Source organism: Poecilia reticulata, chromosome 11 (genome assembly GCF_904066995.2).
Source record: "Poecilia reticulata chromosome 11, P_reticulata-male-v2, whole genome shotgun sequence".
NCBI classification, from domain to species: Eukaryota; Metazoa; Chordata; class Actinopteri; order Cyprinodontiformes; family Poeciliidae; genus Poecilia; species Poecilia reticulata.
The window spans coordinates 865,156-888,788 of record NC_088840.1 but is presented as its reverse complement, the minus strand read 5'-3'; the positions used below and the strand labels follow the sequence as shown (position 1 = coordinate 888,788).

The 23,633-nt window shown below is 38.9% G+C and overlaps 1 protein-coding gene across 5 annotated transcripts in view; it reads right to left on the bottom strand.

The window, feature by feature from the left end:
• abcf1 (ATP-binding cassette, sub-family F (GCN20), member 1) overlaps window positions 1–22,058 on the bottom strand; it is a 31,932-nt gene extending 9,874 nt beyond the window's left edge. For 2 of the 5 annotated variants that reach the window (XM_008421191.3, XM_008421194.3), the window contains exons 1-15: window positions 21,882–22,058; window positions 18,871–18,917; window positions 18,698–18,775; window positions 18,253–18,376; window positions 18,137–18,168; window positions 17,635–17,721; window positions 17,296–17,388; window positions 17,121–17,219; window positions 15,779–15,901; window positions 15,486–15,586; window positions 6,760–6,845; window positions 6,545–6,684; window positions 4,295–4,443; window positions 1,123–1,206; window positions 227–351 (exon numbers count right to left, since the gene is read on the bottom strand). In XM_008421191.3, the coding sequence (XP_008419413.2) occupies window positions 227–351; window positions 1,123–1,206; window positions 4,295–4,443; window positions 6,545–6,684; window positions 6,760–6,845; window positions 15,486–15,586; window positions 15,779–15,901; window positions 17,121–17,219; window positions 17,296–17,388; window positions 17,635–17,721; window positions 18,137–18,168; window positions 18,253–18,376; window positions 18,698–18,775; window positions 18,871–18,917; window positions 21,882–21,942 (1,429 nt within the window). In that variant the 5' untranslated portion in view covers window positions 21,943–22,058. The remainder of the gene's footprint in view (window positions 1–226; window positions 352–1,122; window positions 1,207–4,294; window positions 4,444–6,544; window positions 6,685–6,759; window positions 6,846–15,485; window positions 15,587–15,778; window positions 15,902–17,120; window positions 17,220–17,295; window positions 17,389–17,634; window positions 17,722–18,136; window positions 18,169–18,252; window positions 18,377–18,697; window positions 18,776–18,870; window positions 18,918–21,881) is intronic. The other 3 variants (XM_008421192.3, XM_008421193.3, XM_081612258.1) reach the window with 3 other exon arrangements.
• Window positions 22,059–23,633: the final 1,575 nt, after the last annotated feature.

Here is a 23,633-nt window from a genome sequence, read left to right as displayed (position 1 = left end):
TTCTCTGGTTTTCCAAACATTTTGTCCATTTCTGTATGTTATCACCAGAGTACTGCAGTCCTACAGCAGCTCTTTCTCTTCTAGAACATCAGTTTATCACAGCATTCAATGACAATGAAGGAGCAGCACTAAAATGTTCCAGCACTGTACAAACTACTCAGTACATTCAGGAGCTTTCAGATAAAAACAAGAAACTAATATAGCAGAAAGCTTGCGTGATACTTACAATAGTTTCCTCTATAATAGTAGAGTTTTTGGTTGTCTAGGTGGATGATATCAGTACACACATCGTCGAGAAAACTTTGGTCATGGGACACGATGAGGAGAGTCTTCTTCCAGCTTTGAAGGTAGCTGTAAGTTGATTTGCAGGGGAAAAAATCTAAAGTTTTCATACCATTCAGAGCACAAAAAGTCATAGAAAAAAACATTATCACAGTGGGAAGCTAATCAGAACTAAATATGCAAAACATTTTTGCATATTTATCTACTGTATAACAGTAGATCAGTTATACAGAAATTTTTTTTGCCCTATTTCCTCAGAGGAAATTTTGATTTATTGTGTTGTTAGGATTTAAATCTAAATTAATAATCCCCAAACAGCAAGCGGCAAGCAAAAATATAAACACCGTCTGAGCTTCTGACATTTAATGACTGAGCAATTTAAAGTTGTTTTACATGTTTGACCCACCAAAAATGTACAGGCAGAGGTCCAATGGAATGGTCCAAATTAATTAAATGACCTAGTCAAAGTACAAAAATATACTGATTTGAGAACCTGTGACAGCACTTCAACAGAGATGTTCAGTCACTTATTCAATCAAGTATACACACCAGGGGGCGTCATTTAAAGGCACATCACACTCCAGATGTTTTGGGGGACAAAAACAAGAAAAGATAGAGAGCTTTCCATTTTTTCTCCCAAAAGTATAGAGTGTGTGTGGAAGACCGACTCCCTAGTAGGGAGTCGGTCTTCCATTTGAGTGCATATTCCCTATTCTTCCACGTCACTGCTATGACATAAAAAAACTCTAAAAATTAGTGCTTGTTGAAGGGGTATGAAGATTTTTGCTTCCTGTCGATAGTCTGAGTGTTATTATCTGATATGAATGAAAGCTTCAGTACTTGTTCAGCCAGATGACAGCGTTCAGGTCCAGGTGGTTGGTGGGCTCATCCAGCATCAGCAGGGTGGGCTCCATGAAAAGGGCTCTGCACGCACGCACACACACACACACACGCACACACACACACACACACACACACACGCACGCACACACGCACACACACACACACACACACACACACACACACATTAACAGGAGTTAAAAACAGAGCAGCATGATGTGCAGATCAGAGTGCGGGTGGATAATAGAGAGCTAAAAGTTTTATTGCAATATTTTGTGGTACTACTATGATAATGATAAACGTGACAATAGTAATTATTTATTTTTTTAAATAACAGCATGAATGTAAAAACATAATTCTTTAAGACACCAGTCACATCAAGAATTATTTCTATCACTAGACTGGACACGCTAGCTGGATTTAATCATATTTTCAAATTTATTGATATTTGTTGATGAACAATACCGACAGTACAAATGTTTTTGGGGGCTATTTAAACATTAATTTTAATTCATAAATCGAAATTGTTATCATGACTAAAGTTTTTCATGATAAATGATAAACAGTACAACAGTTGTGGAGAAAGTACTCAATAAAATTTAATTGAGTAAAAGTACAAACACATAGACAAAAATATACTCAAGTAAAAGTAAAACTACCACATTAACATTTGTACTTAAGTAAAAGCAAAAAAGTACTGGCTTTTAAAAATAGTAAAATATTAAAAGTAAAAGTACTTGCTGAATCGCTAATACAATATCATTAAGTGAACCGATGGTATTTAATTTTAATACATTAGAAATTTGCCATTTTAATGAACAATGCCACAGATAAAGCATGTTTTTATTGTGTTTACTCTGTAACACAGTTTAGACTTAAATATGTGATTCTATGCATCATAATTTCAAGGATGGAAACATCTCGTCTCCTGTCCTAACAGCATGAACTTCACTTTTTTGCCTCTAGTGGCATTTATTTTTAAAGAAATCCAACAGATAAGGGATGAAAAGAAGGTGGGTGGGGGAGGACATGCAACCAAGGATAGCAGTGTTGTAGTCAAGACCACCTACCCAAGACCAAGTCAAGACTAGCACCCCACGCTATGTGAAACAAAAAAATTAAGTTTTACCTATCAAAATTGCTTCTCAAATTGATCTGAAAGATCCACATTCCCATAAAACACCTAGATATTAAATACTTAGAGCTGAAATAAATTTAATCAGTAAAGATCCGTTCAGAAGAATCGGATCGTTCCTGAATGTCATATCACTATATTGCACTTTGGTCACAGCGTTGTCCCATATATGCGACACCACAGTCAACACCTCCACACATAGACATAATATAAGGATAGACGACTCATGGACCGCTCTCGCCTATTGTCGCTGACGAGATTTAGGGCGGCCATCTTGGAGCGGTACACCACTCCACTCAGCTTATGTGTTTAGCAGGCACAATGACGTATCACCACATTTAATCGATCATAACACGCTTTTTTGTTACTGGAAACCATATTAGGGTTTAAAAATATACATATTAAAAATGGATGCATATTAAAAACATATAAAAAATATTAACATATTTCTATCAAAGCTACATTTATAAACAATTGTATTTTTTTAAGTATGATTTTAATACATAGTTCAGCATATTTAAATATGCTTAGTGGCTATAACAATAGAATAGGAATGGAATATTCTGACATTGATGTATGATGAGAATATTAAAAAGCACACAGCCGTTCATAATTTAATAAATTATTTAGCAATATCAATATTGTTGATAGTTATATAAATATATAACTATACAAACACAAATAAATAATGATTAATAATGGCACAAATAAATAATGATTAATACTGAATAATATATATTGGATACATGTTATAGGTATGTATGTATATGTATATATATATGTGTGTGTGTGTGCGTGTGTGTTTTTCAGCCGACGAGTTCTAGCTTCAGAGAGATTCAGCAGCTGAGATTGTGTCCAAAATCCGATGTGAGATTAATTCGTGCTGCAGTGAATCCGTCTCTCTTTAAAGATATCTCTCTCTTCTTCCTCACATCGTGTCTTTAGGAAACTTTCCAAACAAAAACAGAAGATTTGGGATGTATCTTACTAGTGAAAGAATTACATATAAATAATAGTCTTTACCACCTGTGCTGGTGAATGTTATAACACATAATATAAGTTTTATAATATGCGTTATATTGTTTCATTTCTAATATTGGCTCTTGTGTCAGATAATCTAAATCAATGTTAGAAAATAATACATTTTTTTAGATTTACGGAATCTCAGTTAGCCTTCATAGCGGTGCTGAACCCGTATTACACCAAGCACTGTAGCTAATATTAGCTGGTATCTCGCCGGTGGACATAAATACAGTAAAGTAATAGTCTAATCACAATATATAGACAATAATATGTCCATCTTACTTGTGAAATGTTGTCTGTGGAGCCCTCACATCAATAGTCCATCGATCAGAACAACAATATCCCTCAGTGCTGAGGCATCTTCTGCTGTTTAGATTGAGCAAAGTAGGAGGGTATACCGCTACAAGATGGCCGCCGTATTTCCTGCGCTTGGAGCAGCCAATGCGGGGTCTACTCTTATATTATGTCTATGCCTTCACACAATAATTCAGCACCAGTGACAACTTTTTTTCATCGCAGATGCAACATATCTCTGTACAGCTAGCTGTACTAGCATCACGTCCACGGAGCTTACCTTTCCTTAAGCTATTATATTACTGTCGATTAGACAGGCATCTCCTCCCGCTCAGAGGAAAACACTGCGCATGTCTTGGAGCTCCACGTGCAAGTAAAGGGGGAGGCGATGGGTGACAACAGACACGCAAGTCACATTATTGCTTAGATTTTACGGCGCCACCCTAAGTCGGTGAACTTCACATTTTAACGGAAAAAAAGAGCAATGCGACTTGGACGTAACGAGTAACGCGACGGTTTTGTAGAAATGTAGTGAAGTAGAAAGTACAGATACTTACTGTTAAAATGTAGTGGAGTAAAAGTAGAAAGTACCCATTATTAAATCTACTTAAGTAAAGTACAGATACACGAAAATTGTACTTAAGTACAGTAGTACTTGTACTTCGTTACTTCCCACCACTGCAGTACAATAAATGGCCACCCCTAGATTATAGAGCATACCTAGCAAGGGAAACTCTCATCCTCCATCCCCCTGAGAAACGCTTGGTGGCTCTGTTTTGCATCTCAGGGGTAAACGACAGACCAGCCAGGATCCGCCTGGCCTTGGCCTCCGCTGCCGCAGCTCCAATCACCCTCAGCTCTTCGTACACCTGGCAAGAAATAGAAGCACTTTGGTCACTTTTGTCAAGAACATTGGTCACTTTTTAACCACCATGCTCTTTAAATGCTCATAGATAATCCCCATAAAAAAACTAAAGTACAGCCACAGAAAATAAATTATTTTAATCATCAGAGCTGTCTGGTTGGATCTGTGTTATTTCTCTACACTAGCGGTTCTCAACGTGGGCGGTGCCGCCCCTCGTTCAGAGGACGATAGGGGGCGCTGGCGGAAATTTTTACAAAAGGGGGGCGTTTGGTCGAAGGTAAACTTTACACCTTATATGCACAACAATACCAGTTTAGACTTTGAGCAACTTGCTAAAACTGTATTGTGCAACATTAAATCATGCTTGGCTGCAACGGTATCGATGGCAGCTCTCCTGCTCTTCTGTGTTTGTAGCTTCTTGGCGCAGCTCCGCTCCTGCTTCACCGCATCAGTTCAGCTTTACACTGGCTTATGACGTTGCTGTGATTCACTTTGTCTGGTGTCTGATTTTCAAATATATTATGTTTTATTGAGTATTTTTGTACACATGTTTTGGCAGCGCTGTGATCTTGTCAAAGCAGCAACTTATATTAGCGTTTTAACGTCTGGATGCTGCCCGTTTCCATGAAAGGACAACGGAACATCGCTCTGATAAACATGTAACAATACCCTCACTTTGTATCCCTCTGAAAAATGAACCCATTTAAATAAAGAAATCCCTCCATGGGTGATACCTCGAAAGAGAGCGTTCATTTTATAGAGTTAACACCGGTTCTGTAAGTGATCTGGTAGCACCACAGCACTTTTGAATTTCAATCATCAGAATACCGGAGCTAAAAGGTTTACATAAGTCTGCTTTTCTCCATCGATAGGCGCTTCTCGGCCGATCCGCGTTTATGGGGTAAAAAAAAAAAAAAAAGACAATGCGCACGTTGTGCAAAACTCTGAAACAGGAGAACCGTGACATAGAACGGAGCAACGAATTATTAATCTATAAATCAATAGACAGGTCTATATAAAGACATAATTCATGTTCCTGTCCCATATTTATATGGCATTTAAAGGCCCTGGAACTTTAGTTTTTCAACTGAAAGCTCTGGTTTACACAATAAATGCCATGTGGGTGAAGTTTTATGGATGATACTCTGATGTCCCATTCTCCTGAAGGCAGCACAGAGCTGCACCACCAGAAACCGACAGAAACACTGAAGAGAAGAAGAGTTATGATTAATGTAGTTATAGTTCTATCCATGTTTTAATGTTGCAGAGCTCAGTCGTTTTGCAAATAGTTCAAAGTTTAAACTGGCATGTTGAACATCTTTTATCTGGTCATTTTGTGTAATATTTAACAACTAGAAAATGGCAAAGAATAAGAATATTTTTTCCACTCTGACTGGCTGCTGTTAGGCCTACCAATTTTAACTTGAATGTCCATTCAGTGGATTTTTCTTAAGACACCTGTGAAAATAATTTCTATTCCCATGGCTTTTTTATTCTCTGGGAAATTATTTTTAATGATTAATCCAGAAACAACCATAAAAATCAAAACATCAACAACAGCAAGAGTAATATTAATGATAAAATAATATTTAGTGCAGAGTAGACTACAAATTCTTTGATGGGGGGCGGTGAGGGACCTGTATAAAGGCTAGGGGGGCGCTGGCCCAAAAAAGGTTGAGAAACAGTGCTCTACACAGAGATAACAGCTTTCACTAAAAGCTCTTTATGTTAGAAACTTGCGTGTTGACAACTGGTGGACACTCAGCCCTTCTCTTACAAGATGGAAAGTGTTATCAGTGTGACAGAATATTATTTTGTGAACATTTCAATGCAGCTTTCTGTGTCAGTACAGTAAAATGACTCTGGTTTAATCCCAGTTGAACTGTCTGAGTTGCTGATGACATTTGCTTAGGATTTCCAGCAGTTCCCTAAGAAAAGCCTGTTTCCATGGTAAAGTGTGTGCTGATGAGGTGAGGTGTGGACTCAGCTGCAGCCAGAGCCACAGCAGAACGTCAGGGAAACGCTGTGGTGTGTGAGTGCTGAGGCAGCAGCACTGTTACTGTGAGGCTCAGCAGTGAGAAAAGCAGTCCAGAGGTCAGGTTCACCTTCTCCAGCCTCTGGGCCACGCTGTCCTCTCCCTTCTCCAGACGAGCCTGGAGCATCTTCTCCTCATCTAGAAGCTTCAGACGGCGGGTGTCAGCTTTCAGCACAGCTTGCACTGCCGGGGTTTCATCAGCTATCACCTCTATCCAAGACACACACACAGTCAGTGGGCGCCACACGGCTTCAGGAAGGAGAAAAACATCAACAGTTCACTTACCCTGTTCACACAGCAACACGTCGATGTTGGGAGGGATACTGAGAGCTCTGTTTGCTATGTGTTTTAGTAAAGTGGTCTTTCCTTTGCTAGAAGACAAAATGAAAACAAGATGGTCCTGAATGACAGAACTGACTGAATCTTAACACACAGAACTCTAACAACTGGTTAACACATGAAAACCTGACATAACCAGGGTAGAAATACTACAAAACATAACAATAAAAACTCTTAGTGATCAGCCATTAGTTTCACTGTCTTCAGCTTTAAACACATCAACTCCATAATAATTTTAGATATTCAGCAATAAACTAAACATGCAGCATTTAAGGAAACAAATTAGAAAATAACTCATTATAGTAGAGCCGAAAAAGGGCCTCAGAAGTTTCCTTAAGAGAATGTTCAACATTTTTCTAACTTTTTGGGTCAAATGTTGCAAGTGGACAGAAAGTGGATTGCAGTGCAGGGCATTCTGTGTAAATACAACTAAAACAAACGTGCAAATCTAGAGCTAGAGCTAGAAATGACTCGTAGTCTTTCACCAAAGACAAAAGAGAAAGCTACAATTACTAAAGTCTGATGCTACTCCATTTTTGTTTGCATTTTGTGAAGAAAGAACTTGAGCTCATGTCTTCTTCTGAGGATTATGTGTCGATTCCTTCAGTAGTTCCTGGTGCAGCGCACCCACTGGCGAGGGTGCTGCACTGTGATTAGTTCGGATCATTTAAGTCAGTGCAGTGTGAAAACAAACCGCAGCAGCTAAGAATACAGCAAATGTGGCAATTTTGGTCCCCAATCAAACTGAGTCTACCAGACTATAAGGTGTGAATAATATCAATATCAATAAAATATTTTATTTTATTGTATTAATAAACTTATCTGAATTTCAACTTTTTACATTTGAGAATACCCTAAGACATTAAAATGAATTAAAGCTACAAGCAGTGTTGGAGGCCCTCGCAGTGAAGCGCACCTAAGGCCTATTGGCGACCGCAGGGTTTCCAGCACCGCCATGCTCTCGCCACCGCAGACGCTCTCGCGCAGTTTCCGCACCCGCCCGCCAGGTGACACACACTGATGTCTTCCTCAGCGCTCCCTGACGACGCACAACCCCAGTAGAACAGATTTGCAATTTAAAGCTATTGGGCTCTTTAGAGGCTAACAAAGGTCAAGCCTAACAAGTTTACTGTAAATAAGATGAGGCATGTAAGATTTAGAGCAGTCTTTTTTCCATCAGAAAGAAAGACTGCTCTAACTGCTCTAATAAGTTCCTTCCAACAGGTGACTTCCTGTTGGAAAGGGGCGGGGCTAAAGTGATGTCACCAACTGACCATTTGAATGTGATTAGCTTTGCTCTGTGATGATACCAATGAAGTTTTATGCAGCTGGGAGCTTCTATGAGGAATTAATTCCATCCATCCTGATGTTCCATGGCAAATGGCCAGATTTGAAGCTTGGCCACGCCCACATGCTCTGACATAGGAAAATTCCTTTATAACTTTTGACCTTCAATGCCTCAAGATTCTCCTGACTGAGTTTGAAGCCTGGATCTCAAAAGCTGTAGGACGAGTTCGCTTGGATACGATGTCAATAAAATAGACAAAATGGAGGCTTTGATCCAAAATGGTTGACTTCCCGTTGGGTTTAGACCATGGCTCCAAGAGACTTTTTTGTAGGTCCTGACAAGATACATATGTGTATCAAGTTTCATAATTGTAGGTCAAAGCATGGCTTGAGGCAGATTTTAAAAAATATTCTAGGGACCGCTGTGGAGGAATTTGGCCACGCCCAATAAATATTAGACTGCATTCCTATCTGTGGGTGGACACGGATCGATCTCAGCGAGTTTGATGAAGCTGGGAACTAATGAGGGGAAGTTATTCCACCTTGATGTTTCATGGCGAATTGTGATATTTGAGGCTTGGCCAAGGCAACATGCTTTGACATAGTAAAATTCCTTTGATAACTTTTGACCTTCAATGCCTCACGATTCTGCTGACTGAGCTCTAGGACGAGTTTGCTCAGATACGTCAATAAAATTGACATGATGGCAGCTTTGTTCCAAAATGGCCGACTTCCCGTTGGGGTTGGACCATGGCTCTAAGAGACTTTTTTGTAGGTCCTGAGAAGATATACATGTGTACAAAGTTTCATTATTCTGGGATGAAGCATGGCTTGGGGCTGATTTTTTTAAAATATTCTAGGGGACGTTGTGGAGGAATTAGGCCACGCCCACCAAGTATTGCACTTAATTCCTGTCGGGGGGTGGACAAGGATTGATCCCAGTGAGTTTTGTTCAACTGGGCCAAAACATGTGGAATCTAGAGCCAAACATATGGCAGCAGCGTGACCTGTCACTTCACCGTGCCGCCATTGCCACGCCCTCCACTGAAAACTCTGGGCGCTTTAAAGCAAGTGAGACCAACTTGTTATCTGTCATCTGACTCAAGTTCATCTTGATTACGTCAAGTGAGCCAGAGATGGAGCTTTCCAAGTACGAAAAGTCACTTCCTGTTCTGAGGGGGCGGGGCTTAGTTGAAGTCAGACTATGACGACATAGGAGCGTCAGGCATCCAGACAGGACCCCTCATGCAATGTTCGGTGCCAACTGAGCCTTTTATGTGAAAGTTATAGCGTTTTGTTTGTTTTGGCGCCACTCTGCCATGCCCCCTGAACATATACCAAAAGTACATTTTTTTGATAACTCTTAAAGCCCCATGCCTTAACTGCATTCTGACCAAGAATGAAGCCGATAGGTCAAAATCTCTAGGAGTTCGTCAAAGTTGGACGCAAGTAAAAATGAAAAATGGCCAAAATTTGACCTCTGACCCAAAATGGCCGCCTCCCTGTGCATTTTAGAGATTTTTTTTTTCTTGATTTGGGGGGGCACTACCTACGTACAGAGTTTCAGATCTCTACGACTTACGGTTTCTCCCAACTCACTTTAGGGGCACTGTAGAATAGTATGGCCACGCCTGCTTGTGATTCCACTGGAATTCGAAAATTTTCCTCGGGGGACAATTTTGGGTCAAGTTTGGTGACTTTTTGAATATGTTAAAGGCCCCAAAAGGCTGCGTAAAGTGGCAGAAAAAAAAAAAAAAAGAAGAAGAAGAAATCCTGCGATTACAAGAGGCCTTCACCAGTGCTTCGCTGCTAATAAAAAACAAGGCCAATAAAATAAAATACTCTGTTTTGTAGTTAAAATTTTCCATTTACAGGGACAGAAATCTGAAAATCTCCTCCTAATAAAATGACGCTTAATGTCCCTCTGCATCAGTTCTGGCTTTTGGGGGCCCTGGTGGGGCTCCACCACAAAGCCAATGTGGTATATGCCACGAGAGGTGGTGACGTATTTCCATCCATCCATCCATTTTCTGCCGCTCATCTGGGGTCGGGTCGCGGGGGCAGCAGCTTCAGAATGGAGGCCCAGACTTCCCTCTCCCCAGTCACTTCTTCCAGCTCCTCCGGGGGAACCCCAAGGCAGTATGGCCAGGCCAGCTGAGAGACATAATCCCTCCAGCGTGTCCTTGGTCTTCTCCGAGGCCTCCTCCCGGTGGGATGTGCCAGGAACACCTCACCAGGGAGGCGTCCAGGAGGCATCCTGACCAGATGCCCGAGCCACCTCAACTGGCTCCTCTCGACGTGGAGGAGCAGCGGCTCTACTTTGAGACCCTCCTGGATGACCGAGCTTCTCACCCTATCTCTAAGGGAGAGCCCAGCCACCCTGCGGAGGAAACGTATTTCCGTTTAAATCTATGACACATATTTGTTTTGGGTCCTGCTTGCTCCTGTTGTTTTAGCCAAAGCTGCAAGATCTGTACTATGAACAAGACGCAAAAGTTAAAATATCTGCGAGCTACTGGTACAACAACTGAGTTTTGTGGTGTGCCGTTGTGTCCAGTAATTAGCCGGTACCATCCAGTGCTTAGTTTTTTCATTTTTCTGTTGATATCAAGGCAAAAGTGGACTGTAGCCAAAACTTAGCCGCCACTACGGCTAACACACGGTTTGTAGCTGCCTGCTATTCCAAAGCTTGAGGATATTGAAGATCTAGCGTCAGAAATGGGAAGATAGAGGTTAAAAGGGAGCTGTACGTGCTTCGTTCACTGGAATAATTTGTTGGAGGAAAATAATACCGGAGGGAATCCACTGCTACGGTAACAGGCTGAGAACAGAGGCAGCGATTCAGCACAAGGTAAGTTAATACGTGTGTTGATGCGTTTGTGTTATACGGAGTATGAAATTATTTTTAGGCAACTCCTTAGCTTTTGTTTATCATTCGGGAATCCCGTCATTCGGGATTCCCGAATGACGGGAATGCCGTGATTCCCGTGATTCGGGAAATACGGGAAATCACGTATTTCCCGAATCCCAAAGATATGACATCTACCTTTGCTGTTTCATAATAATAATCCACGTTAGAGTGAATTTTTCCACTTGGCCGCTATAATCTGTTCTTGCGTTACACAAACGCAATTTTTCTTTTTTCTTTTCTCTGAGATTCTGCTTAGAAAATTAGGTTATGAAGTTACATCCTCCCGCTGCTTTTTGTTTTTAAAATGGTAAATTTAGGTTTGCCTGGCCTTTTATAAACTCATGCCTCTATGCAGAATTTTTGTATTACTGTTGGTAATGAGCAAACCCTGTGTTATGCCTGCTAGTTTAAATTAATTTCAGCTGCACACTTTCAAGAGTATTCAGATTTTAACATGCATTTTCTAAGTAGTAAATATTTCAGTTCACTCTTATTCATTAACTTCAGTAATGTTACACCTCTGACACATTTTTTGCAGTTTCTTTGTGATACCAGAACTGTTTCACTTAAACATTTAATTTCCTGATATTGTCAATTTATTTTCAAGCAAAACTCTCAAAAAGACCTGAGGCTTTATTAGTTTTGATTAATAAATCCTCATCACGAGGTTTTGCATCGCAACACCGCTGTGTTGATTACCTTTCCATTGGATCCAAGCACCTGGACCAGCTGACGGCAACCATCCGTCCACGGTCTGCCGGATCATCACAACGTGGACTAACTTTTTATTTACTTGGTTAAACTATGATCTGGAAACCAGAACACCAGATATGCAAAAATCTACTTGCAGACTTTGTTGGCTACCCTGACAGTCATCCTGGACTGGGCTGAGCCGGTCTTCCTCTCCTGACTAGTTTTCATCACCAGTAAAGACAAACAAGTCTGATTTCTGACCTAGGAAGTATATTATATCGTCACTGTTCATTTTGCTATCCTGTTTGTACCTACAATAAAATTTAATCTCATTTGTAATACTTACATTTCACAAACCTTTTTTTCCCCTTTTCTCAGTGTTTATGTTATATCAAGTATTTGCAAGTAGCTCAGGAATTCAAGTGAGATGTTAAAATGCAACACTTTGAAGTAAACCAGCAAAGAAATGTGAATATTAGGTAATATGTAGTTAGTCATATAATTTAATATACTGAATAAGGCTGGATGATATGACTTGCAAGTTTTTTTTCATACCAGATTTGATTTTAATCCGATTCCTCCAGTCCTCAATTTCTATAATAAAATCACAGAAAATACTTTCAAAACGTGCCTTTATTTCAATCATCATTTCTGTGAGTTGTATAAGGGAGCACTACGGTCAGGATACAAGAATTTTTAATTGCAAGAATGCAATTAAAAATTGCAGTCATTGTTGCATTCTCGCAACAATGACTGCTGTAACAGTCACCGTTACAGCAGAATAAAGATGCAATTTTATAACAATGTCTTAAAATTACAAGAAGTCATTTTAATGAGAAATAAAGATTCAGATTGATCTGATGTAACCAGCTCAGTCCATGTGGTTCAGACATTTGTTAGTAATCAAGATAATGTACATTGCCACCTCAACTGGCCAGGTAAGCATTAAGGTAAAAATAAAAAAATAGAGCAAATACTGTATACAAAATGGAAAAAGAGCAACTGATAGAAATATTTTCTATATAAAGAAAAGCAAAAAAGTTAATAGCAGGAGAAAAGTTGATGGCAGCATTAGCTCAGCCAATCTCTCCCTCCAGGAAGCCACCAAACAGAACTGCCCAGCTATAATAAAAAAAAAGAGAAAGAAAGAAAACAGAAAGTTAAAATAACAAATAATGCCAATTTGATAATTCAGATCTAATGCATTCCAGATGCAAAAAATGTTCTGGAACCTATTATTGACATTTTACAAATTTCACAAATCAATTAGAAGGTTTTACAAATGTTTTATTTATTCTGCTGTTAGTACAGAATAATCTAGTTAAGTTTGAAATATCTAGGTGTTGTACAACATATTAAAAAAGCACAAGATAGTGAAAAATCGCCCTTTAGCTATTTTCCGAATTAGATGTTACATTCAGAAGCATAGATATGTAGATTGCACACTGCACAGGTAATCAAAACACAATGTTTACATGGCATCTTTGTAAACTTGTCCCTGTTAACTACGTCAGAGGCATTATGGTGAATACAAACGATTTATTAACTTACCTTCGAAGTTATTGTGAAGTTTGACACACCCAGCTTAAATCGTTTGTTGTTGTTGGAGCTTTTCAGGACGTCTGAATAATTCTGTAAGCATCATTAATAGTCCTGTAGCGACCGAGGAGCCATTGTTAACAAACTGTTCCCTGTGCACCGGAGGCATTCTATGTGGCAAAAAAATGCGGAAATGCTAAAACGGAAGTCCGTGGCATATACCCCATTCCATGCTCCAACAGAACACAGAAAGCTCATGAGACAACACATCACCATGGCAACATGACAACAATGCTTTTACTATGGATTAGGGGGCGTTTACACGACAATGGTCCAACAAAAACTGAATTTTTGTTCAGTTTTTGTTGGATAATTTACATGAAAATTTTCTAATTACAATCTTTGTTTACACAGTAACGGTACATATTGAAAAAGTGTAATGCTCTCGCTGCGCCTAGTTGGTGCTGGGTTGAAACCAAGTGCGCATGTGTTTAAAAAAAAAGTTCTACTTGAAGGCATGTGGATTTGCGTTTCCCCATCAGGTACCGTTCTCCCATAGATTGGGAGAAAACACACATTGTGTGCGTATGATTAGGGCGCATGCAGTTGGAAAAAGTGGGATAACTTTGCTGAAACACCTTGTTTGAGCTTTCACGGTGTCCATAGCGGGCCCCGGACTGGAAGCTGTTTATTGTTTTTACCTTGGAATGGCCAACAGTCTGTTATTTCCATATCAATTTGATAAAATAGGAGCTTCCACACTTCCCATATCCTCTGTCACCTTTTTCAGCAGTTAAAACAGTTTAATCCGTTGTTAACAAGTCGTAACCCGTTTCTCCGAGCTGCCTTCAAATGCAACATGAATGCTGAGACGCTCGCGCTGGGTTTACACCTGTGAGGCAGCTAAGGAAGCTGACCTTCTGCTGTTGTGCAGAGCTTCGCAAGTGTGTGTTAGAATCATGGCAACAATCCAGCAAAACGCAAATAACTTTGCACAGTTTTTTCCCCCAAACTAACCGACTGAGTTGAGTAAAGCTGTTGGATGCAGGTAATGATAGCTAAACAATGACTAGCTAATATCAATACAGCACGTTAAGCTTGTTAACAAGTAGCCTGTAGGCCATTTTTGTTGTCTATATGTTCAGCTACGTAGACTCCTCCACCCCCCCAAAAATAAGTTGATGCCCCCCCTGTTAAACTTGTCTGGAGCCGGGGCTGGTCCGTAGTTCTCTAGATAAGAGCGCTGAACAAGCAGCCGTGTATTTTGCCACCTGGGCGGTGCGGAGCGGTGAAGAGACGCTGAAGGAACCATATCTGATGGGGAAACACGAATTGTAGTAACAACAGCATTGTGAATAATTTCTTCTTCTTCTGTGGATTGTAGGAAGCAGCTATGTTTTGCGTTATACTATTATGCATGAGCTGGGGATTCTCTGAAAGAAAAGATCCGTTTTCTCTGTTTACACAACAACGGACATCGGTACATTTCAGAAACATCGCACTCTGGAACCCGTTTTCAATCTGTGCCGTTGCTAGAGAAAACATTCGGTGGTTTCGCATAAATGTACAAACGCAACAAAACTCTTCCGTTTTCCCCCGAAATGGTTGTCGTGTAAACAGGGTTATAGGTCTTGTTTCAAATTCAAAAATACTTTATTTATCCCAAAGGGAAATTTAATTCTTTATTCCTGGGCTCATACCATGTCAACAGCAACAAGTTGCAACTTTATTCTGCTGTTTGACTAAAAGTTACTTGATTATTCAACTTTTATCAGTCTACTTAATAAAATCCTATTTTAGGTAAGCACAATGTTGACTATTAAAATTCACACATAACCCAGAGTCTGATATTTTAGCAAAAATTAGAGAATGTTATGTGGGTTTTTAAAAAGCGGTGGACTGATTGCATTTTCCTGGCCAACCCCAATCATTAAAAAGTCTCACCTTGAGGTGATGTTACAAATGTTAAACTGTGTGGTATTTGTTTACTTAGCATGTATACTTATACAAACAAATTTATTTAAATAAAAAAATTCTAATCCAATACCAGTTTCTTCAGAAATCATCAAATACACTAACAAAAAAATTAATAGCTTATATCAAGTATGTACCACAAAACTCAAAAACAGTACAATTCTTTAACCTGATTGGCCACTGATTGACAATAAAATAACATTTTCTATTCTATTGATCAGAATTTCTATATTTTTTCACATCAAATAGCAGGAAATAAAGTATTTACCCATTTGGTCCAACTAAACCATATCTTCTTCCTGCCACAATCAGAAGGTCAGCATTGACAAAAAGCTCCTTGCCATGAGCAGATATGCTGAACTTCTCCAGCTGGAAGACACACAACAATCTTCAACAATTGCTTCTGCTGTACACACAAGCTTAGCGTGCAAAAAAACTGGTAGGAATTTTAGAATAGACTACAATTATCCTTCAGAAGTTTCTTTGGTCTTTGTTTTCTTGTGTTTTTTGAAAAGTACAAGAGAAAACTAAGTCAATAAGTTTCTAAGGTGAACATGTTACCTTAATATCTGAGGCATTCTCCAGCATCGCCTGCCTGGAGGACAGCTCAGCCTGAGATATGGAGAAATCTCCTTCCAACGCGTTTTGAGCTCGGACACTTGCCACCTGACGCTCATATTCCATCTGGACAAGAACATCAACACAAATATGGAAATTGCAGGTTTCTAATTGCAGGTGTTATGCCGAGAAATGAATGCTTGCCGAGAACTGCATGCTATTGCTTAACTAAATTAAAAAAAAATTTAGTAAAGCAATAGAAGTTTGATACAAAAATAAAACCACATGAAAATGGTCAATGTTGTCATTTAGTGATTTTTGAATGAAACTGTTGAAATTTGATGGTAGACAAGGTAGAAATCTCTTTGGAGTTGTTTTGAAACAGTGATATGAAAAAGTACCCCCGCACTGCCTTCTGATTTTTCTTTTTTTTTTTTGCATGTTTGTCACACTTTAGTGTTTCAGAACATCAAGCCTATTTAAATATTAGTCAAAGATAATAGAAGTAAAAACAAAATGAGGAAATATTCATATGCATTAAACTTGATTCAATTATGTTGGTGAAATTAAAAAAATTACATCAAACTCACATCTGTTAGGGCTGCAAACAGTTTTCCTAACTGCTAAGTGTAGCATTCAAATAATTTAGTTATTGCATTATAATCAGATGTGCCTTACATGGGTCTGTTTGTTGTTCTTCGTCACAACTAGCACACATTAATAAAAAAGGCTTACCTTTCTGTTAGGAAAATTTGTTTGATAAAAAAAACAAGCTAGACAGAAACCGTTACACTAGCAGGTCAGAGCATTCTTACAACCAAAGAAACTGATCTTGGTTATATGCACTTCCTATGCCCTTTACACAGACAGATGGTGGGTGTTTTTGCGACACTGCAAAAAACACCTAGAACCGTCGGTTCTCCATCTTTGCAGACAGTCCTGGTCTCCTACAGGAAATGAACTAACGAACTTAATAATATAAATACTGCAATGTGTACGTTTCATCAACCGTTAATATGTCACATTATTCTGAAATCATCATACGTTCTGGTTCATAAGGTCAAAGAGAAACAAAAGGGTAAATGATCAGTATTATCAATAAATAATGGTAGTGAACAAACATTTTTTCAACACTTTCTTAAATCTAAAAAGTTACATATAAATTATTCTGTCAAAAAAAAATCCTATCTGTAGTTCCTGCACCTCCTTTTCTTTTATAAACATAACTTTTCTGAGGTGTACTCTTCTGAGGTGATTGAGCATCTACACCTTAAATAATCTTTAGCTACAATAGACAATACAATACAATATTTGGAGTAAAAGAAAGGTGATGTATAGTAATTACCTGTTTTTTCTTCTTCTTTTTCTCCTTTTTACTCAGGTTAGCAAATGGGTCATCTGCTGCCTCCTTGGTCTGTTGTGCAATTACATCCTCAGCGCTCTGCTGGTAACAGCAGAGAAACACACAATCACACAGAGAACAAAGCAGGTGGTGGAGGAGCTGTGGAGGCACAGCATACCATCATACTGTCACTTCCTTCATCATCTTCCTCATCGTCATCCTTATTAGCAGCTGTGTACCGTTGTTGCTCAGCTGCTTTTCCTTTTCCTTTCTGTGAAGTTCAATTGTAACACAAAGATAGTAAAGAGAGGCTTTTTTTGTTCTTTTTGTTTACAATAGACTCCAGTCTGCAGTCCAAGTCCTTCATTGTGACACTGGAGAGGTGAAGAGGCATGTTAATTATGACAACCTCACAGCAACCACAGCCTTCTCAGGCTGAATGTCGCCAGCCCCTGTAAAGCCCTAACTCTCTAAGAGAACTTCAACACACACTTATGTTTCAGCTCTAGTAATGTACCTTCACTACAGGTTTATTGTCATCTTCATCCAGATCTGGTTCATCATCACTCTGTCCTTGGCTGAGAGCAGCAAAGATATTTCCAGTCTAGAAAACACCAGACATATCAGGACCATGCCACACACCGCAAAGGAAGCCACACAGATACCATCGACTTCTATTCATTTCTACAACCTACACCTTACCCTTATAATAGCCCTAATCATTACATACCTAACACTAACCCTAACCAAAATTCAATTCACACCTTAGTCCTAAATCTGACCCCTGACCCAAAAACAGTGGGGACCAGGCTTTGGTCCCAACAATGTAGTGTCAGGAAAATGGTCACACACTGCAGAGGAAATCACACACACACACACACACACACACACACACACACACACACACACACACACACACACACACACACACACACACACACACACACACACACACACACACACACACACACACACACACACAACATAGGAAACAACACACACTGTTCTAAGAGACAAACCGTTTTCTTGTTTCCTTTGCTGGATGTGATGCCTGTGGAAACAAAGACAAGTAAAGCAAATAAATGTTTAGTTGAGAGAATGTAGCTATCCTGATGGGTATCCGAGGAAATCATACCTGGTTCATCTTCCTCATCACTTCCTTGCACTGAGAGATTTTTCAAGGTCAGCCTGACATCCTCATCATCTTTCTCACCCACATCCACATCTTTTCCTTTTCGTCGTTCTTTTTTTTTCTGGGACTAAAAAGAGTAGTTCCAAAAATTATAGATTGTGAATATTCAGACAGTAAACACCAGGGGGTGCTGTTAGCCTCAGTTATGGTGACAGAGAAACCACTGTTCATCAGCACTGTTAGCTTGGCCAGCCTGGTTCTTTAGTAGCTGGTGATCAGACAGCACTGAGGTATGCTAACTATGACAGATGGAAGTGAGAATGGCTCATCTAGATTAAATAAACAAAGCATTTTCTTCATCACAAAAAAACACTTTTCCAGTTGTCATGGACACCATACCCTCCCTTTGCCACACATAATTACATTGTTTTGTGTTCCAGTTAATTACCTGTTTTGTTTGATTGTCTTTCCCAGCAGCCTCATCGACCTTCTCAGGTTTGCTTTCAGTTGAGAGCTCTTCAAAAAACTGGAAAAACATTCACAACGCAGTAAATGAGACACAGCTAATTTTCAAAGCAGAAGATCTACTATGAGATTTTTGAGGAATAAAGATCAACTTACACTCTTTTTCTCCTTCTTGTCTTTCTTTCCTTTTTTAACTGTTTTTTCTGTGGGACGATTTGAGATAAAATTACACTCTTAAAAATTCAAGAGATCAGAGAATCCCCTTATAGTTGCCAAACTTTCACAGTGACCATCAGTCTGCTCCATCAGGCTGATGAACGTAGATGTGTTGTCTTTATTTTTAGTCTGACATACTAAAATGGATGGCAGTCATCTGAAGTTACATGAAATTCAATATAATCAAGGGTTCCAGGAAAAATACTGTCATAAAATCCATTTGGCATCCTATTATAAAAGCAGCAAACAGAAAGGAACTATGAATCTTTTTGACTTTTTTAACATGTTTACAATTTGAATACTGTACACGTGAACTGAAACTTTTTGCAATACTGGAACTGGAAGATATTTATAATACTCAAAATAAATCAACAAGCCTTCAGGTTGGGTATTCAAAGAAAGTTTTTTGTAGTCCCAGAAATAATAATACATATACAAGTAGAAATAAACAAATAATGATTTATGTGAATAAAACGACCAGAAGTAGAAAAATATATTTGTGTGTGTGTGTGTGTGTGTGTGTGTGCGTGTGCATGTGGTGTTTTGGGGGAGGTATAAGCAAAGTACTGAAGATCTAACTATAAGACGCCTGTATAGTGTAATGCAGTTTTAGCTAGTTATTTAGCTACTTAAATAATATTTGTTTTGTAAGAATGTATCCTCCCCATTTAAATTAAATTATGTTCTATCTTCGTAATTTGTAAAAAGCATTTATCTCCAACTCTGACAAAGGGCAACATACAGGTCCTTCTCAAAAATTAGTATATTGTGATAAAGTTCATTATTTTCCATAATGTAATGATAAAAATTAAACTGTCATATATTTTAGATTCATTGCACACCAACTGAAATATTTCAGGTCTTTTATTGTTTTAATACTGATGATTTTGGCATACAGGTCATGAAAACCCAAAATCCCAGTCTCAAAAAATTAGCATATCATGAAAAGGTTCTGAACGAGCAGTTAACCTAATCATCTGAATCAATGAAGTAACTCTAAACACCTGCAAAAGATTCCCGAGGCTTTTAAAAACTCCCAGCCTGGTTCATTACTCAAAACCGCAATCATGGGCAAGACTGCTGACCTAACTGCTGTCCAGAAGGCCATCACTGACACCCTCAAGCAAGAGGGTAAGACACAGAAAGAAATTTCTGAACGAATAGGCTGTTCCCAGAGTGCTGAATCAAGGCACCTCAGTGGGAAGGAAAACGTGTGGCAGAAAACGCTGCACAATGAGAAGAGGTGACCGGACCTTGAGGAAGATTGTGGAGAAGGGCCGATTCCAGACCTTGGGGGACCCGTGGAAGCAGTGGACCGAGTCTGGAGTAGAAACATCCAGAGCCACCAGGAAATGGGCTACAGGTGCTGCATTCCCCAGGTCAAGCCACTTTTGAACCAGAAACGGCCGCAGAAGCACCTGACCTGGGCTACAGAGAAGCAGCACTAGACTGTTGCTCAGTGATCCAAAGTACTTTTTTTGGATGAAAGCAAATTTTGCATGTCATTCGGAAATCAAGGTGCCAGAGTCTGGGGAGAAGGAAATGCTAAAATGCCAGAAGTCCAGTGTCAAGTACCCAGAGTCAATGATGGTCTGGGGAGCTGCTGGTGTTGGTCCACTGTGTTTTATCAAGGGCAGGGTCAATGCAGCAGCTATTAGGAGATTTTGGAGCACTTCATGCTTCCATCTGCTAAAGAGCTTTATGGAGATGAAGATTTCATTTTTCAGCACAACCTGGCACCTGCTCAGTGTCAAAACCACTGACCATGGTGTTACTGTGCTCAATTGGCCTGTCAACTCTCCTGACCTGAACCCCATAGAGAATCTGTGGGATATTGTGAAGAGAAAGTTGAGAGACACAAGACCCAAAACTCTGGATGAGCTTAATGCTATCGAAGCATCCTGGGCTCCATAACACCTCAGCAGAGCCACAGGTTGATTGCCTCCATGCCGCATTGAAGGCTGCAAAAGGATTCCTGACTAAGTATTGAGTGCATAACTGAACATAATTATTTGAAGGTTGACTGTTTTGGTATTAAAACACATTTCTTTTATTGGTCGGATGAAATATGCTAATTTTTTGAGACAGGGATTTTGGGTTTTCATGAGCTGTATGCCAAAATCATCAGTATTAAATCAATAAAAGACCTGAAATATTTCAGTTGGTGTGCAATGAATCTAAAATATGCCAGTTTAATTTGTATCATTACATTATGGAAAATAATGAACTTTATCACAATATGCTAATTTTTTGAGAAGAACCTGTAGAAGTACTCATGACAGCCAACAAAACACACATTGTGAGGGTAATTTAAAGTAACCTGACATTTCTGTTTGGGACTGCGGGATGAAGCTGGAGTACCCAGAAAGAACCCAGGGATACAGGGGCAGAAGATACAAACTGAACACAGAATTTCTGTCTTAATAGAATGTATTATGTATAATGTATTGTATTCCTAATACATCTTTACCCTCAAAACTACAGCTTTAGGCTTTCTGATGATGTGTTGATGATAAACTCGTCAACACATAAAGCAAAACCAGTGTCATAATCGCGCAATGTAATTTAAATATATATATATTATATAAAGAAACTATCATTAATTTATCACTCATTGGAATGAATGATAGTCGAGTGTACTATCCTAAGGTTTTGTCTGTTGGAGAAAGAGTTATTATACAATATTATTTATAGTAATAGTAGAGTTTTAAGACAGAATAAATTATCCGCATTTTATATCATCTTAACTGAACATTGGCCAAAAGTTACAAGAAAGCATATCCGGTATAGGAGTTAGTACGGTAGTTTTAAAACTGGTTGTCTCCTGACATGAATGACAGTCTGCTACTACCAGTGATTAAAATAAATCAACTGAGTTTTCTTTGACACACATCTTGCTAGCTGGAATGCTATATATCTTTTACCCAACTTCACACAGTCAGTTTTCTCACCTGCCCCTGGAGCGACATCAGTGTCCACCCATTCTGTTTCTTCTTTCGCTTTTTTAGGCATTTTATTAATTTAACTGCGAATTTTCCTGAGTATGACGTTGCTTTAATTTCTATCAAAAAGGCTCAGCTAGTCTCACATGTACTGCGGCCTGATAACCCAATGATGCAATATCAAGTCGCCAAACGCAGTCGGCGGAAACACATGACTTTAGAATTTGCAGCGACGCGTCAACACGGGCGCCATGTTGAAAAGGGAAGGAACCCAATGACCATAGCTGCTGTAATCTGATTAAAAGTAGTTAACACATCAAGTGGCGGATACCTCTGGACACTTTCTTTTGAGCCCTTCCCAATATCATCCACCTCTACAACTCTCCCTTTTTAAGTGCATTTGTAAGTACATTTACATTAAAAATGTGTCCTTGGGCAAGACCAGGGGCGGAGCCAGACTTTTAAAGTTGGGGGCCAAAGGGGGGCCAGGGCTACTTCTGGGAGGGGAGGGGGGGGGGATTTTAAATGTGTTTGCGCGCACACACACACACACACACACACACATATATATATATATGGTTCGCCATTACCATCTTGTATATATATATATATATATATATATATATATATATATATATATATATATATATATATATATATATATATATATATATATATATATATATATATATATATATATATATATATATATATATATATATATATATATATATATATATATATATATATATATATATATATATATATATATATATATATATATATATACCTGTCAAATAAGTCAAAAACAAAAACAATGACTTTTTTAAAAAGCTTTTATTTTGAAATTATACATCATATCTAGTTGCCACTTTAAGGCTATGTTCTAGAGGTGTCCTCTGTCACTCTGAAGTGGTAGTAGTCTTTGGAAACAGGGGGTTTCTCAGCAATGTGTACGGCAACATAGAGGGAAAAATATACAAAGTACTAATTTAATGGTCTTTTATTTTGAAATTATACATCAGATCTAGTTGCCACTTCAGGTTCTGTTCTAGAGGTGTCCCTCTGTCACGCAGAAGTGGTAGCAGTCTTTGGAAACAGAGAGCTTCTCTGCAATGGGCACAGCAACGTAGGGAGAAAATACAAAAACAATGATTTTTTAAAAGTCTTTTATTTTGCATTTATACATCAGATATTGTTGCCACTTTCAGGTTCTGTTCTAGAGGTTTCCCTCTGTCATCCAGAAGTGTTAGCAGTCTTTGGAAACAGAGAGTTTCTCAGCAATGGGCACAGCAACTTAGGGGAAAAAGATAAAAAAGGACTTATTTGACAGGCTTTTATTTTGAAATTACACACCAGACCTAGTTGCCACTTTCAGGTTATGTTCTAGAGGTTACCCTCTGTCACTCTGAAGTGGAAGCAGTCTTTGGAAACAGAGAATTTCTCAGCAATGGGTACGGCAACATAGAGGGAAAAAGATTTTTAAAAAATGACTTTTTAAAAAAGCTTTTATTTTGAAATTATACATCAGATCTAGTTGCAACTTTCGGATAAATGAGAGAGAGAGAGAGATTTTAGTTTTTATTTTGCATTAGTTTTTCAGTATATGTTATTTTCTGTTTGCAAATGCAGCTGCTGGAAACCTATTTTGAGTAGCTCCAACATGGACCGCATGTGCCTTTTATTGTGAAAGCAGCACGTAAATGGGTGTACCATAATTTCTTGAGCTACCGCGCACTTGTATAAAGTGTGCTGGGCTGG